This window comes from Myodes glareolus, chromosome 18 (genome assembly GCF_982192425.1).
Source record: "Myodes glareolus chromosome 18, mMyoGla1.1, whole genome shotgun sequence".
In the NCBI taxonomy this organism is placed as follows: domain Eukaryota; kingdom Metazoa; phylum Chordata; class Mammalia; order Rodentia; family Cricetidae; genus Myodes; species Myodes glareolus.
Genome location: NC_142043.1, coordinates 35,162,071 through 35,180,457, shown reverse-complemented (window position 1 = coordinate 35,180,457; position 18,387 = coordinate 35,162,071). Strand labels below are relative to the sequence as shown.

The following is an 18,387-nucleotide window of genomic DNA, read 5'->3' as shown; positions in this document are numbered from 1 at the left end:
GACAGTGGCCCTTGAGCTACCAAGCAGACAAAGGACTTGGAAAGGACAGAGGAGGGGTCACTCTGGTTATTAACAAGATTTATGGCCAGTATGATGGTTAATCTTCATTGTCTGGGTGGGTTTGAATGAGAATGTCCTCCACAGGCTCATGCTCTTGAACATTTGGTCCCCAGTTGGTGGCACCATCTGGGAAAGCTAAGGAGGTACAGCCTTAGTAGAGGAAGCATGTCACTGGGGACGGGCTTTGAGACTCTAAAGACGTGGGCCATTTCCAACTTATTTTCTCTGCTTCATGTTTGCAGTTCAGCTTCCTGCCGCTGTTGCCAAGCTTCTCCACGACAGACTCTTAGCACTCTAGAACAGTGGGATAAAATAAACTCTTCCTTCTATCAAGGCAAGAAAAGTAACTAACACAGTCGTCTCCCAAGGAGATTGCTAACGTACACTTCTGGGTGCATTCATAGGGGTGTTTCCAGAGAGAATTATCTGAGGAGGGAAGACCTGCCCTCCGTGTGGGTGATGCCCTCCCATGGGCAGGTGGCTGAATAGGATGGAGAGGGGAGGAAGGAGAAAGCCAGCTGAGGGTCTGCACTCTCTGTCCCTTTGCCTACTGGTCAGCCATGAAGTGAAGAGCTCTCCTCCCCCACTGACCATAATCTAACCAAGCACATGGACCAGACAACCAGTGACTGGCCCTTCCAAAACCATGAGAAAAATACGATGTCCCTCCTTTAAGTTGTCTCTCGGGTTATTATCATCGACACAGAGGAGGAAAAGGGATCAGGCTATAAAACCTCCCAGTTTGGAGGAGCTGAGAGGGCTCAGCCCTTGGAGTGCTTCCTGCTCTGGCAGAGAATCCGAGTTCGGTTTCCCAGCACCCAAGCCAGGTGGGTAACGATCACCTGCAACTCCAGCTCCAGCGGAACCAAGGCCGCTAGTCTCACAGGACGCCCAAACTCACATGCACACACCCCTCCGCACGCACAAAATTACGAAGTAAACCTTTAAAAATAAACGTATACCTAAAACCTCACAGCTTGCTCCCAATCATCTACACCACCCACTCTTAAAGGAGCCACGACCTTCCAAAAATACCACCATCAGCTGCCCTGGTCCTTCATACACTAGTACCACAAGTGTCCAGAGGTTCAGTCAAGATAGGCGGGCAACAGGAAATTTCTGTGGAGTACACCTCACAGCCCTAACTCCAGCTGACTCTCCATGACTAGATCAAGAATTTCCTTGCATCGTGATTCCAAGTCCTGGTTGAGACAGAGAAGAGGAGCCCCCCTCCCTGGGCAGTGGGCAGGTAGAAAGCACAGTTAAAATCTGCTAAAGTCATTGTCATTGGAGCACTGACTTTTACTGCAAGCGCGCCTTCTGGTGTTCAGGCAGACGCTGGGATCGGTCTGGCCCCGTAATTAGCATCTTTGGCATCTTCTTTTGTTGTCCAAGCGGCTCTGAGCAAAAGGACAGTCACTCTTAACAGCCAGTGAACTACGTTCGCTCTGCTAGCACCGTCCATCTTAAAAGCCCCGCTGATGCCTGGAGCCGGCTATGCAGAACATCCCAGCTGCTGAGGACCCAGCCCTAGACAGAGCTGTTTAAAAAGGGATTGTGCCAGTTTCTACAGTCACAGCCTCAGTGAACCAGCTCCACTTTGGCCAACCAGGGAGCCCTTCCCCTGAAGGAGGGACGACTATGGCCTCTGGCAAGCCTGTGATTGGCCCAGAACCCAAGACTGGGATTGGTCCAAACGAATGACTGTGATTGGTCTTAACAGCCCCGCTAGGTTATTTAAGCAGGCTGCTGTGCTCACTCGGAGCTGGTTTCCAAACTGCACGTGTGCAGTATGCATTTCTAAGATGGGGGCCCCAGCTTCAGAGCTCAAAGTACCTATAACTACTGGTCAACAGTTGAAGAGATCCAGAGTTCTCAGAGCAGTCTCAGTCAGTGCCTGGCGCCAAACCCACCCTCACTCTCAAATAACCTTGCTTGTGACTGGTACCCACTTGTCACTGGTCCACGAAGGAGTGACACTGTGGAAACCTTCGTGTGCCATTCAACAGTTAAAGTAGCTGCTCACCCACAGAAGTCTCGGGCCCACTCGCCAGCAGGCTGTGGGTACAGACCTGAGCCAACCTAGCTCTATGACACTGTTGCCCAGGACCTGCCAAGGATCCAGGCTAGAAATCCCACCAGCCAACCAAGATCCTGGCCCTAGTGGGAAAAGATACTCATGCTTAATGATGCCAGCAGTTCCCAGCATCTAGTTTCTGAATGGACTCTTGGAATGAATAGGACTCTTGGAGCCCTAGCTCTCAACAGAGGCAGATACTCTCCCCAAGTCATTCTGGCGGCAGCACCAACAACTGAAGGAGCAGCTGAAGGGTTCCCCAGTGGCACAGCAGAAGGAAGACAGGATGTAGAAGTAGATGTGACACTGTAAAGTTTTCAGGGTCCAGGATCTCAACCCCCAGAATGAGAACTATAGCTCTGGCAGTGGCCAAAGAGCCTACACCTGAGGCTTACGTGAGACGCTACCGCTAGAGGGCGCCACTGGCCACTGCTTCCCCACCTATCCTAGAGACCAGCTTTTGAAGAGCTTCTTGCCTACCCTCCATTTCTGTCCAGGCAGCGCAGAAGAACCCTCCTGCAGTGGCTTGCTGACAGTTTGCTGACTCTTCCACCGGCTTAGACGAAGGAATTACATTTCAGGTGTTTCTGCTTTCCTGTGAATTTTCTGAGATACCTTTCCTCGGGATTTTGCCACCAAGCCTTCCCATTCATTATAAAAATATTGTACGTCGTGTTCGCTGGCGGATACCTAAAACGAAGAAGAAAAACTACACCGCTCACCAAACACACAGGAAGCTCCCTGTCTGCCCCGTTAGATGGGACAGGAGGCTGCAATTTCTGAGGGTTCCGAATTCTGTTTCCTCAGGGAAGGTCTGTCCCGGATGACATTCCCTGTGACCCAGGGCCGCAAGGTACCTCTGGTAAACTCCTCCACCGCAGCTTTTCATCCTCAGCCCCCAGCTCGTCCGCTTTGGATGGAGCCAACTCTCCTAACCAGTTCTTTTCGAGAGAAAATGGCTGGTCTAAGGATGGACCCTGGTCAGGGTTATAAAGTGGGCCAAGATTATTTTTAGGAGCTCTTAAATCTGAGCTCCCATTTTGTCTAAGAAGCCCCATACCTGTGTCAGGAGCGTTAGCTGGATGTGAGGTGGTTGTCAGCTAGCCTGGTTAGGCCTTCCATCCAGATGGCCTTGGCATTTAGAGAAGACAATGACACTCTCTCATGGGGACATTTAGCTACTATAGCCTCGGAGCCAAAGGAAAGGGACAAGATGAATACCAGAGCTACTTGTCCTCAGCCGTCAGTAAGGGATGTGTGGCTCCAAGAATGTAGCAGAGGTTCACAATTCTGAAAGCGACCATGCATATGATACTCTCTCAAGTTATTTGCTTCTCATGTCTGCTCAAGGTTCCGTCTGTGCCTGAACCCTTTCTCTCCTGGTTCCTGAAGGCTCCTGCCAGGCATTAACCCATCACTTACAGGGCCATGTGGGGTTCTAGAAAGCGGCTAAATCGGCTAGCAGAACCACACGTCCATAGTCTAAGAAGGCAGCTGAATCAGTGTGAACAGACTTCACAGTGTGAATTCAGCCTTGGTCTCTTCGCCACCATCTTGTCCGTTCACACCTTCCAATAGCCACGGTTGGCTTTTCCGCACCAACTAGTCCTAGTTCCCATAGTCTGGGATAGTGGTGCACGCCTTCAATCCCAGCACTCAGGAGGGGGAGGGGGGCCGGAACAGTCCTGGTTTCCATTCTTCTAACCAGTGGCTCTGCCATTTCCCCTTCAGTTTTCTCTCAGACTTGCATGGCCTTGAGAGGCACACATAGCCCAAGTCAGAGACTCCAAAGCCCTAGTGTGCCTCAGAGAATTGCTAGATGGTGCTTGAAACCCACCACCTGGGAACTTTTGTTTGTTTATTTGTTTGTTTGTTTTCTGTAATTTTGAAGCCTGTCCTGGAGCTAGCTCTTGTAGACTAGGCTGGCCTCAAATTCACAGCGATCGCCTGCCTCTGCCTCCCAAATGCTAGGATTAAAGGCATGCACCACCACCGCCTGGCTCACCTGGGAACTTTTATCAAGCATGCTGGGAGATGCTAAGGCCCAACAGGAAGACATTCCTGCCTTCCTCTTACATCTGGGATCTTCAAGAAGCAACTGTTTCAAACTCTGAGTTGATTGTTCAGTTTCCTTTCTTTTCTTTTTTCTTTATCTTACAGGTATGGGTGTTTTGCCAGCAAGTACCACATGCATGCAGTGCTCTGGAGGCCAGAAGACTGGATTAGATCCCTTGGAACCAGAGCTGCAGATGGCTGTGAGCCACCCTGTGCTGGGAATAGAATCAGAGCCATTTCTCTACCACCACCACCCTGACTTCTTAAAATGAAGATGGATGCCGAGAGCTACTAACCTGGGCTGCTTCTGCCTTTTGTATGTGACCAATGCAAGCACCACAAATGCTGTGACCAGGAGGATGGCAGCAATAGCAGCGGCCACAGTGATGATGTTCTTTTCCAGGAAGCTCAGCAGCTCTCTGCAAGGCAGACCCTCCGTGTAAACATCTAAACGGGAGACACAAGGATCAGTGTGAGCATCTAAGCAGGAAGACACAAGGGGAGTAGCAAGTAGCAGGAGGCAGCCTCAACCATCCCTCCAGGTGACCCACAACCAGGCCCCAAAACTCAGAGCAGAAGTCAATGCACTAGCATGTCAGCCAGCTTCAGAAGTCCAGTTTTGGGGAAGTGGCTGGCCTGGTCACCAGTGACAAGTTGGGATGCTGAGGGTGTGGGCTGGCAAGCAGCAACACATCCATGAAGAAGGTTCAATAAACCAGAGTGTGTGGGAAGCAAGGAGACCAGAAGTGAGGTCCATAGGGAGGCAGGGCATGGGGGAGGTGGAAAAAGGAAGCAGGAACGTCCTACTTCAAAGGCTTTGAGAATAATGGAGGTGGGGCTGGGGGTGCAGTTGGATGGTGGCGCACTTGAGTCAAATGCAGGAAGCACTGAGCTAAATCTCCAGCATGAGGAACAGGACCACAACGTGTCAGATATTGAGTGAAGGTTTCTCACAGGCAGTAACAGAAACATTTCTCTGCTGCCCTCTCCTCCCTGCCCCACTAGCTTCTAGAAACTATATATGCAGTCTGCCTTGTGGGGGTTAGGACTGTAGGTCGTGACTGTGATCTTGATTTGACTAAGAGACACATAAGAGATTACAATAGGTGTCTGTGTGTGTGTGTGTGTGTGTGTGTGTGTGTGTGTGTGTGTGTGTGTATCTGGGAGGGTGTTTCCAGAAATGGTTGACTTGAGAGAGAGTGACAGATGTGGGGAGATCCATCCTGAATTTGGGGGGGGGGGTACCATCCAATAGGCTGAGGGCCTAGATAGAATGAAGATGGGAAAAGAGGAAGCCAGTCAACGTGGGGGCAATTTTCTCTGCTTCCTGGCCAGCATGTAGTCATGGCTTTTCTGCCACGGTGTTCTGTCTCATCAGAGCCTCAGAACAAGAGCGAAGCTGACCATAGACCCGCACCTCCAAAATCTAGAGCTGAAATAAACCCTTTACCCTTAAATTTGTTCCTCTCAGGTATTTGCTACAGTGATGAAAAAACTGATCAAGCTTGTAGCTTGAGAGATTCGTGACTGTCACCCTGCAGTCGATATTGCCAGAGATGATCCTGACTTCTGACAGCCCTCTAGGGACTTTGAGAAACCATGAGGGTGGCTTTGGAATGCCACCGAGCATGGATTTGAAGACAAAAACTCATGGTTAGATCTCAAAGGAAGGAGCTCCCAGCTGACATTAGGGGACACAGGGGCATCTGGATTCCATTTGTAATCTAGGCAAGGGAAGAGGGGGAGTCGGGGAGTGGGGAGAAGGAGACAGTGACAGGAATGAGCAGGTTCGGTGAGGAGAAACACTAAAGAGAGTGTGTGATGCAGGCAGGAGGATGCTGCCCAAAGGCTTTCTTAGGTTATCGGGGGAAGCTGGAGCCCGACTCTTCATCCCAGCTGCACCAAGAGCATCAGTAAGTCTCTCTGGGGGCTCTGCTGGAAGAATTCAGTACTCGAAAGCTTAGAGTTATATTTTATTTTGTGTGTGCATGTATGCATATATGTGTGCATGCACATGTCATCCATGCATGCATGTGACCAATTTATGGGAGTCAGTTCTCTCTTTCTACCATGCAGGTCTGGAGGACTGAACCCCAACTGTCAACCTTGGTGTTTAATTGCTGAAAGTGACACAGCAAGGTCTGGAGTGGCTGTATGGAGAGAGTGTTGGGGGCTGCAGACCCCTGGCCCCTTGACTTTCTTTGTCTGCCTCAGACCCTCTGTCTGCTGGAGTGAACTGAGCAAAACAGCTTGTTTACCTGTACCTGCAGCTGCTCTGAGCACGAGATATTGATGGCAGGAGAGTGGGTTCTGGTGAGACCTGCAGCTGAAAGATCCCAAGAGCTGGGGCGTGGCTATCAGTTAAGGATCCCTGTATAAGCTTTCCTGAAGCACAATGAAGTTGGCATTCTTGTATCAAGGATGACCCATGTCCCTGTGCCTCTGTCTGTCTGTGTGTGTGCGTGTGTTTTTAAGTCTCCAGTCTAGTTCCCTGCTCACGTACCGTCCCGTGGTGCAGGCGCCACAAGAGAGTGTCCTGGGCTTGGTACCAGCATGGGGTCAGTCTCTACCCACTACCAACAAGCCTGAGCTCGGTTAACCCAACCAGAAGGAGAAGCCAGAACCATAGGAGACTAGCCTAACCTTTGACATTGAATCTCTCTTGTACGCTAGGTGGCCTCAGTGCCCAGCGGTGGCAGGGGCTCAGAAGAGGACACCATATTCTAAATGACCACGGGCTCTTTAGAGAACCCATGGAAATCCTTTTGGAAAGGTGGTCAAAGTTTTCAGAGTCATTTTACTCATAATGTGAAGACTACATGCATTGCATGTTTTTGTGTTTTGTTTTGTTTTGTTTTGTTTTGTTAGACAGTGTCACCATGTAGCCCAGGCCGGCCTCAAACTCATGAACCTCCTGCCTCAGCCTGCTGAGTGTCGGGATTACAGGTATGTGATCCTACACTAGCTTACCACAAACTTTTGCAGGTGAACTAAAATACCACGAAATCAAAAGACATATTCTAGAACCTTCCATACTTGAGACTCTTACTTAGATCATGCTTTAGGAACAATTACCTTGAGTCACTAATACTTGGGGTATTTCTTTGTCCACAGTCGACAATTGATGGCTGACATCTCTGTTGAATAGAGATGATTCCTTATCCACCTTCTCAGCAATAAGATCTACAAAAGACAAAAGAGAAGTCTAGATCCTGAATGCCCCTAAAGTCTACATATTAAAGGCTCAATCTGCAGGGGGCACTCTTAGAAGGCACTAGAACCTTTAAGGGGTGGGGCCTGTTGGAGGATTTTAGCTCATTGGTACTGTGCCCTCAGAGAGGATTCTGGGATCCTAGCTACCCTCTCTTTTCTCCTTTGTCCTCTCTCCTCTCCTCTCCTTTCCTCTCCCCTCCCCTCTCCTCTCTTCTCTCTCCCTTGCTTCTCAGACATGGAATGAGCAGATTTGCTCTCACATACTCCCACCATGTTGCTCTACCTCTCCACGGGCCCCCAAACAACATGGACAGCCATGGACTAGAATTTCTAAATCTATGAGCCGACAGCTTATAAGTTGTTCATCTCAGGTATTTCATTATAGAGATAGGAAGCTAATATTAACAGTTTTACCTACAGTCATTGACCTGAGCTTAATTCTGTTTCTGTTTCTATAAAGAAGTGTGTGTGTGTGTTGTGCACACTTGGGTGTGTGCATGTCATACATAGCACATGTGTGGAAGTCAGAGAACAAGTCTTCACCTTTCACACTGTTGGAGACGGGTTCTCTTGGTTGTCAGTCATGGTGTCCACCGGGCTGGCTGGCCCTGAGACTTCCGGCTTTTCCTGCCCTCACCTTCCATCCCATCACCAGAGCCCCGGGATCACACGTGCATGCTACCACATACAGCTTTACGTGAGTTCCTCGGATTCTAGCCTGGTTCTTACATTGTTGTGGCAAGTGCTTTACCCACTAAAGCATCTCCCCAAACCTTTGGTAGCTTCTTCCAGAATCAAAGCAAAGAGGGAAGGGGAATTTGGGGGAAGATCCTAAGGTGTCCAAAGTACATCAGTGTTTTGGTTTTATTTAGAACCTAACAAATTCACTCCGTCACAGATAAGGTAGTGATTCTCATGGGGAAGGCTTATCAAACAGACTGTGGGCCCCACTTGAGAGTTTTTGGCTCTACGGGTCCAAGTAGGCCTGAGAATGTGCGTGTCTCACAGATATCACTACTGCCTGTGGGGGCCACACTCAGGGTGTCTAGCCTGGACTTGAGACTCTGTCTCCATTTGTATGAAATAGAGATGCTATGACTTGCCTTGCAGGCAACATTTGTGGAAGTCATGTTCAAACCACAAAGAGCTACATAAATAGGAAAATGAACACACTGAGATATTTATCAGTACTTCCAAACTTCAGAATGGCTCCAGAAGAAAGATGGGTTTGGAAATGGGAAATTTTGCATTCTAGCTCTGCCATTGATGTCTGTGATTTATTTGAATAGGGGGCGGGGTTGACAAAATGCCTGGGAGCATTTGGTCCAGAGAGACAGGAGGACAAGAGAGTTGTCTTTAGCGGGCATGGAAAGGTCCTGGAGACAATGTTATAGATGATCTGAGCTGCTCCATGGAACAAGTTGGAACCCCTGGGCAGGAGCCCTGAAGAGATCGGCATGGTCTATGTGAGTTGGAAACAAAAGCTACCAAAAAATGAATGAGCAGGGAGAGAAACAGTGACTCCCGCACCCCCAGACAACCTCAAGCCAAGCCAGGGCCCCATCTCCAGATGGGAGACCCTGAGACTTGGAGAGGAAGTTCAGGGTGAGCTTGCTGAATCTTTGGAGGATTCACAAGGGAAACAAAACTTGTTGCCATGGGTACAAAAGTTATTAAGTATGTAGTAAGAGATCCATGACATTATCATTATTCTTAGAAATGAGACAGATTCAGTCATTCTGCAAGCTGGCTTAGAAAAGTGAGAAAATGTTCAACTCAACATACGCGGCAATCAGTTGGCTTTGAAAATGGCAACTCCTTAAAGGGATCAGCATCCAGAGACAGCACATAATGAGTAACACAGGGTCCATCGTGAGGGCTGCACTGCCTAATCTTTTGAGTTGTGTATGAGGAGTATACTTCCGCATAGGGAGAAAGCCAAGTCAGGGAAGGGCTTAGCATGAGCGTCAGCTGAGGACCTGAGTTTTCTCCCCCAAGAACCCATGGAAGAAAGGTTGCACACCATAGCGGTGTATGTTTGTCAGCCTGGTGTTCTGGGGAGACGGAGACAGGTGGGTCCCTGGGGCTTGCCAGTCTAACCTACTTGCTGACTTCCAGGCAGCTAGTAAAAGACCCGTTTCAAAAAAACCAAGGTTGAGGCTGGTGGGATGGTTCAGCAGATAAAGGTTTCTGCGGCCAAGCCTGAGTTCAAACTCCAGGATCCGTACGATAGAAGGAAAGAACAGACTCCTGAGTGTTGACCTCTGACCTCCACATATGTGCATGTGTACCCCCGCCACGCACACACACAAAATAAATAAATACAAACATAAATTTTAAAAAGGTGAATGTTGGGGCTGCAGAGATGGCTCAACAATGAAGCACACTTGGTGTTCTTTCAAAGGACCTGAGTTTGGTTCCCAGCACCCACATGGCAGCTCATAACCATCTATAACTCCTGTTCTAGGGACTCTGGCACCCACTTGTGGTTTCCATGGGAACCAGACATGCATGCAGACAAAATATCCATATACATAAAATGCAAATTAATTTAAAATAAAACAACCTTCAACAGAGTGGGGGTAGAGAGAGGGCTCAGTGGCTAAAGCACCGGCTCTTCCAGAGGATCCAGGTTCAATTCCCAGCACCCACGTGGCTACTAACAACCACCAGGCCCAGAAAATAATCCAACACCCACTTCTGGCCTCTCAGGTACCATGCATGCTCATGGCACACACACACACAGACAACACCCATACTCATAAACATAGTTCTTTCTTTTTTATTTTTCTATTTTTTTTATTTTTTATTTTTTATTTTTTATTTTTTGAGACATGGGTCTCTCCATGCAGCCCCAACTGTCCTGAAACTCACTATGTAAACCAAGTCAGCCTTGAACTCACAGATATCTGCTTGCCTTTGCTCCCTGAGTGCTGAGGTTAAAGACATGGACCGCCATATCCAGCTACTTTTTTAAAATTTTAGATTTAAAGGCGTATGTTACCTAAGAAACAACCCAAATTGTTGGCCTCTGGGCGTCACATGCATGCATGCATAAATGTGTATGTGTCAACAAATATGTAGACACATATTTAAGCTAATACACACACACATAAATCAGATGTCAATATAAATCAGATTTTATGTACATGCTACCACATTCAGCTTTACGTGAGTTCCTGGGATTCTAGCCTGGTTCTTACATTGTTGTGGCAAGTGTTTTACCACTAAAGCATCTCCCCAAACCTTTGTAGCTTCTTCCAGAATCGAAGCAAAGAGGAAAGGGAAATTTGGGGAAGAATTCACCTGAATACACATTTTCATTTTTCTATACCACAAAGGGGTCACCACCAACAGAAAAAGAGCTGCTGTCCACATTTATCGCCAATATTGCCAAGAGTTTTTATTTAACTGTCTGGAGAATATGAAGGGTTGTGGGGTTTTCTGGGTTTTTTTTACTTTTTTTTTTTTTTATTTTCGAGACAGGGTTTCTCTGTGTAACAGCCCTAGATGTCCTGGAACTAGCTCTTAAAGGCAAGGCTGCCTTTAACTCACTGAGATTCGTCTGTCTCTGCCTCTGGAAAAAGAGCAGCCAGTGTTCTTACCACTGAGACATCTCGCCAACCCCTCCAATAATTATTTATTAACTAGATTGACTCTTCTTCTGTTAGTAATTTATTCATTTTATGTATATGGATGCTTTGTTTACATGTATGGCTGTACACCATACATGGTCCTTCTGGCGCTGGCAGAGGCCAGAAGAGAACATTGGATCCCCTGGAACTGAAGCTTCAGATGGTTGTGAGCTACCATGGAGGTGCTGGGAATAGAACTTGGGTCAATCGGTACTCCTAACTGCTGAGCCATCTCTCTAGCCCCTACCACCAGAGTCATGCTCTCTTGGACTGTTTGAGCATCCTTACAATATGGCAGCCATCTTTGAGCAGAATGTGTGCTACATTGACTATCTTATTAGTGTGAGCAAGACCTTGGAGAACAAGAATGTTTCATCTAGCTTTTAGCCTCTAGCACTGAGCCCATGACCAGGAGGGAAAACAATCAGTTGCTAGGTTTTAAATAAGAGAATGGATCTTGAAGGATTTTGTCTACAACTTATGAGGAACTGCGATACAAAAACCACCCAACTAAACCATCTTGAACATCCTTATTGGCTATAAGCAAGAGGCTTTCATTCCCCCTCCAGAGCCATTCTCCTGGGGACTATTTGAGCATCCTCACTCCTAGCAGGCAACTTTCATCAGAGTGAAGGACCCAAGAGACAGCCAGGTAGAAACACAACACGTTTGGTGACCTGATCTACAGAGTGGCTCACCATCGCTTCCACCACTCATTAGAAGTCACAAAATCCATCCCAGACTCAGAGAGCTCCACCTTTTGGAGGGAGAGGTGGCAAAGCATTTGTGGACATTTTAAGTCCATGCAGGGATAGAATTCCAAGGGACACAGCTGAGTGAAGAAACCGTTTGCCTCTGTTCACAGAAACCAAGTATTTTTAACCCGGTACTTCAGACTCTCTGCAAGAGTTATGAGAAGTGGCATCCAGGGGACCCCACTCTGAACGACGCTTGAGCATGGAGATGTGGCCTGCAAATCAGAGACCTCAAGATGGTTTCCATGATACTGAGTTGACCTATACGGAATTGCTGATATTTCTGACTTATAAAAGTTATAAGTTCAAATGATATAACTTTATATTAGTCCCAAGGAAGGTTTTCTGGGTGACATAGTTCTAACTATGGGGATTCCTAGAAATCCAGCATCACCAGTTTAAAAACAAAAAAAACAATAATTTGTGTGTTTTCATTCATGTATGTGTATGGGTGTGTGTCCATACACGTAAGCAGGTACACTGACACACGTGTGTATGTGTACAGAGGCCAGGGCCAATAACAGATGTCCTCCTTAACCTCGCCCCACCTTATTTTTTTTAAGATTTTACTTTTAAGGCGGGCAGTGGTGGTGCACACCTTTAATCCCAAACACGTGGGAGGCAGAAGCAGGCAGATCTCTAAGTTCGAGGACAGCCTGGTCTACAGAATGAGTTCCAGGACAACCAGGGATACACAGAGAAACCAAAAAACTAATACATACACACAAACAGACACACACACACACACACACACACACAGAGAGAGAGAGAGAGAGAGAGAGAGAGAGAGAGAGAGAGAGAGAGAGAGAGAAAGTAGTTATGTGTATACGCATATGAGTTCAGGTGCCCCTGGAAGCTAGAGGCCTCCAATGACCCCTGGAGCTGGAGTTACTGGTAGTCATGAGCTGCCCAATGTGTGTGTGTGTGTGTGTGTGTGTGTGTGTGTTCTGGGAGTCAAATAATTCAGGTTCTCTGCAAGAGCAGTATACACTCTTAATTGCTAAGCCATCTCTCCAGATCTCCACATTATTTCTTGAGGCAGGATCTCTCACTAATGCTCACCAAGACTGGCTAGCCAGTAGACCTCAAGAATCTCCATCCATGCTTCTCTAGCACTGGACTGCAGGTGTGTACCACAGCACCCGGGGTTCTTACATGGCTACTGGGGATTTGAACTCAGCTCCTTCTCTTATGCAGCAAGCACTTGCCCAACTCACCCATCTCACCAGCCCCACAAATGATTAGTTTATAATGTGATAACCAGTGTGGTGACAATCAATTTATAGTGGGATTCCTTGCTTATAGAAACAAAGAACACAGAACTGACTTCAAACCTAGTGTAGGGAGCCGACTGCATACCTTGAGTTCTGGGGAAATGAGCAGGAGGAGCTCATTTGTACTTAGAAAGCTGTCACATACTGAGTGACAATTAGGAGTCTATAAGGGAGAAAAGCGTCAATAAGGTTTCTTACAGCTTTTATAGGGGTGCTGTTTGCTTTGCTACTGTACAAACACTCTAGAAAATAAATCTACCAAGTTAGCAGATTAGGACCTACATTAAGGTTTGAGATGTGATATCAAGTTTGTTCCAGGGGAACTGAGCCCAACAGGGCACCTAGTCCCCTCTAGTGTAACAATAAGGGGCATGAAGGAAGTTCCCATATTTAAAAAATATCTCATACCATGAATGCTTTAGAGGGGGAAACACGGTCTTCATTGCTGTTCAGTAACAACAACAATCGTTGGCCCATTCAGCCAAAGGCAGGAGAACTGGAGACAGAGCTTCCCTCCCCGGGGGCACTGGGGTTCCTGTCTAAAGACAGCACGTGGGGAATGATGCTCTGGATGACGAACAAAGCACAAACTAAGCACAAAGTAGACATAACCGGTAGCTCCGCCGTCCTCGGTTTGTGAACCAACACTGCCCCCTGCTGGATGCTGGAGCAGTAACAATCCTGCCACGTGGGACTGCTGTGGGGGTGGGATGAGTAAAAGCAGAAGAAAATTCCAACAGCTGCCAGACAGTGCTCACTGTGTTGGCACTGTTGCCATGGTAGTGATTATTATTGTACCAGTCACCCACACGTCCATTCATAAAACAGTGTTCTGATTCAGCACTTTTCTATGCCACTAATGCTTCCGTGGGGGCAGCGAGTCTGGTCTGTACTGAATAGTGCTAGGATCCACCTTTCTGTCATTTCAGTGTGGACTACAAGAATGACAACCAATAGGATCGGGTAAGATGGGACACAGCAAGTTCTTAACATATACATAAAAATACAAAAATCCCCAAAGCAAACCTACCGCAGCAAATAGAAATTGAAGAATTCACTTCTGGTATGTAAATATATGTATATGTGTGTGTGTTCAAAGAGAGAGGAAGATAGATAGACTGATGATAGATGATAGATAGGTAGATAGATAGGTAGATCCTCTCTTTCTTATATTAGTCCCATAACCACTTCTCAATTGGGAAACAGAGGCATCTCCCCCTGAGAGAGGCACAAGACAGAGTGTAACTGTATTTCCCCTACTCATAAAGATTGTCTTGGAGATAGTAACAATGTAATTAAACAGGACACATAAGTGGGTGAGAGACTCTGTAGTTTGTAAAGAAGTAAAACTGTGGGCTGGAGAGATGGCTCAGCGGTTACGAGCATTGCCTGCTCTTCCAAAGGTCCTAAGTTCAATTCCCAGCAACCACATGGTGGCTCACAACCATCTGTAATGAGGCCTGTGCCCTCTTCTGGCCTGCATGTAGACAGAATATTGTATACATAATAAATAAATAAATAAATATAAAAAAAGAAGTAAAACTGTATCTCTCTGTAGGTGTTGTGTTATGTATACACATATATTTATATTCCATAGACTAGAATCCAGTAAGGTCCTGTCTCAGTTTGCCTCTCTGCTGCTGTTATAAACATCGTGATCGAGGGCAGCTTGGAGAACAACAGGGTTTCTGGGACTTACAGTTCATCAAGGGAAGCCAAGGCAGGAGCCCAGAGGCAAGAGCTGAGGCAGAGACCACAGAGCAAAGCTGCTTCCTGGCTTGCCTTTTATACAAGCCAGGGCCACCTGCCCGGGTCTGGCTCAGCCCTCTAGGTCCTGCTGTATCAGTCATAATCAAAAAAACGTCACTCCACCAGACATGACCATGAGCCAATCTGATGGAGTTTGAAGTTCCCTCTTCCCACATGACTCAAGTTTGTGTCAAGTTGGCAAAGTTTAGTGGGCGCAGGTACTAAGGCTATGAAATGACCATGCATAGGTAGGTCAGTTTACTGTCCAACCAAAACCTTAACTCAATAGTGTGCAGAATAATAGGGAAATCTCCACTGATAGCAACAACACAGAAAAGTAACAATTCGGCAAGATATATATATACATATTTGTGTGTATATGCACATATATATGTATATATGCATACACACATGTAGATAGATATGGATATGGAACACACTGAAACAAGCCAAAGACAACCTTAAAATTTTGTCAAGATGTCCCCATCTCTAGCCTAGGGTGACTCAGTATCGATTTTTCCAAAATGGGAAAAGTACTAAAGGCTTTTCGTAAAGCTAGACAGGCTGACAGTAAAGCTCATGCAGAAAAACTATCATATAAACTGGTCAGAAAACCACTGGGGGGGGGGGGGACAGAAACTGCAGGACATTCAAACATAAACTGTTTCGACCTCTCATGAAAACTGTGTGTTGTGGAGCTGGAGAGATGGCTCAGTGGTTAAGAGCACTGGCTGCTCTCCCAGAGGACCCAGTTCAATTCCCAGAATCCACATGGCAGCTCACACCTGTCTGTCACTCCAGATCTAGGGGATCTGACACCTTCACACCAGAGCACATAAAATAAAAGTTAAATACGTTATTTAAAAAAAAAAACTGTGTGCTGATGTTGCACAAGGAGATGAATACCCAAGTGCCAGGAGTTACTCCATGATAAAGGTGGCATCTCAGACCACAGTAGAGATGGACTTTCTAATAAGTGGCACAGAGACAATTGGCAGCCAGATTGTGGGAACTGGCCCGGTTATGTCTAAAGTTTTTAATGAAAAGCTTCATGTGCCAGATTTGATCATCTTTTCTTGGATGTGGCAATGAAGACACAGGCAACAAGAGCTGCCATTCTATCCCACGCCCAGTCCCCAGTAAGCAATTGCCTCCTTGTGACTCTCAAGGTATGTCCAGTTAGCAAAGAGGTGTACAATTATATTTAACATATCACTAAGAGGATATTTACAGGAAATAAAATCAAGGGTATTAGAAATACTCATTTTAAAGGGTATTTGTTGGTGAATAAATTACCCCAGAGCATCTAACTCAAGGGTTCTAATCTCCAGGAAGTGGCCCCTGGCTGTGCAAATGCATAGAAACACGTAGAATCCTGGGCTCCACTTTTAGAGGTTCTTGGTGGATGGTAAGAATGAGGGTTTTTAGTAAGGGTCTCCCACCCTCCAACCTGTTCCCCATGGCTGACACACTGTTGGATATGGGAACCACTATTCCCATGCCTACACCCTGACCTAGAAAAAAAACACATATTCATTAGTCCAGATAAGGCTGTTTCTCTCAAATTTTTAAGAAAGACTGCTCCCTCGGCTTCTTGCCATAGTTGTTCGACCTGTCTTGAGGGCAGCTCCCGCTACCCTAACCACAGAGGTAAGCTGGGCCTTTGATCACGGGCTGGCTGGAGCACTTTCCCACAGCCCTCGGGAGGACAGAGGAGCCTCAGGAATGTGTGCAGCCCCCAAATGGCCCCCACTACCCTGCGGGGAGGAAGGGACCTCGCTGGTTTATAATGAGGAGGAAGAGTCAGCTGCCAATGCCAGCTCTTTCCTTCGCCTTCCTGGCATCCCGGTATCTACATCCCTGGTATCCAGATCCTTGGTATCCAGGAAGGAATTGAACGCTTGCCCTGCTTCAGCTTCCAGCCGTGCTTCGCTGCAGGGCAGGGGCCTGGCAAAGCCCTGTTCCACCCTCACTTGGTTCTAAACATGAGCAAGATGAAATGCGTTGTTATACAATTATTTCAACTCAGATCGTATTCATCTTCATTTATGACTGTCAGGAGTTACCCACGGTGCCAATAAAATGTTCTGATTCAGGAGAATTCCAGGAAACAAGACTTCTTCTCATGAAACACCATGAAAAAAGAGAGGAAAATTTTTTCAGTGCTCTTATAAGCATCTGGGTCCATGTTTTGTTTTATTTACTATTTTTATTCTATTCTATTCTATGTGGGGGTGGTTGAGGTGGGGTGTGCACATGCCACAGCACGCATGCAGGGTCAGGGGTCAGAGGGCAACCAGTAGATGTCAGATCTTTCCTATCCCCATAGGGGTCCTGGGTCGCAAACTTAAGATTTCAAGAGGAGCAAAAAACACCTTTACCCACTGAGATACCTCGTTTCACATTTTTAAAAAATCCAGACACTAATGTAGAGTTTAACGTGTTTGAAGATGTGCAGCTGAAGGGTCTCACGTGGACATGGAGATATCGCCTGAACACTGACAGCAGGCGAGCCCAGGTAGACCTGGAAAATGACCCTGATGAACTGGGATTCACAACTATGTGCAACATCTCAGCATGCTCATTCCCCTGCCACCAAGGTCACAGGGTCACTGCTGGCAGATTTCTCACTGATGATTCCCTCCTTACTTACTGGGTTGATTCCCGGTATGATACTGCTTCCCAGCAGCACCAAGCTGCGTTAGGGAAAGGGCATGTTCCTCTTATCATTTTTGAAGGCATGCCTTGAGCAAGATCTTTTTCACTACTGGTTTTGCATTGGTTGGTTGGTTTTGGTGCTTTGATTAAGAATGGTGCCCATAGGCTCATCTATTTGAACCCTTGGTCATCAGGGAGTGGCACTACTCGAGAAGGATTGGGAGGTGTGGCCTTGTTGGAGGAGGTGTGTCACTGGGAGTGGGCTCTGAGGTTTCAAAAGCCCAAGCCAGGCCCAGTGTCTCTGTTCTTCCTGCCGCTTGCAGATCTATATGTAGAACTCTCAGCTACTTCTTCTGTACCACATCTGCCTGCATGCCACCATGTGTCCCACCATGATAATAATGGACTAAACCTCTGAAAAATATAAACCAGCCTCAATTAAATGCTTTTTTATAAGAACTGCCATGGTCATGGTGTCTCTTTACAGCAATAGAATACTGATTGAGACAGGTTTTTGTTTTTTTGTTTTGTTTTGTTTTGTTTTTTTGCTTGTTATTATGGTTGGTGGTTTGGGCTTTTTAATAAATTATATTTGTATGTGGATGTGCGTGTGCATGTGTGTAAGTGTATGCTATGTGTGCAATGCCCATGGAGGCAAGAAGAGGGAGTCAGATCTCCAGGAGCTAGAGCTACAGGTGGTCGTGAGTCACCTGGTGTAGTAGCTGGGAACTGAACTCAGGTCTTCTAGAAGACTAGCAAGCGCTCTTACCCACAAACCATCTCTCCAGCATTTTCTCTTATTTTTTTGAGACAAGAGTTCATGTAGCCTAGGATGGCCTCAAACTCACTATGTCATCAAGGATGGAGGAGATGCTGTACTCCCCCCAAATTATCCATGTACATGAAATTAT

General features: G+C 46.8%; 1 protein-coding gene across 1 annotated transcript in view; it reads right to left on the bottom strand.

Annotated features, from left to right (window-relative positions):
- Window positions 1-18,387, bottom strand: part of C18H2orf92 (chromosome 18 C2orf92 homolog) — a 42,722-nt gene that overhangs the window by 5,025 nt on the left and 19,310 nt on the right. The window contains exons 6-8 of the mRNA XM_048430325.3: window positions 7,268-7,375; window positions 4,489-4,639; window positions 2,618-2,827 (exon numbers count right to left, since the gene is read on the bottom strand). Coding sequence (XP_048286282.2) covers window positions 2,695-2,827; window positions 4,489-4,639; window positions 7,268-7,375 — 392 coding nt within the window. The 3' untranslated portion in view covers window positions 2,618-2,694. The remainder of the gene's footprint in view (window positions 1-2,617; window positions 2,828-4,488; window positions 4,640-7,267; window positions 7,376-18,387) is intronic.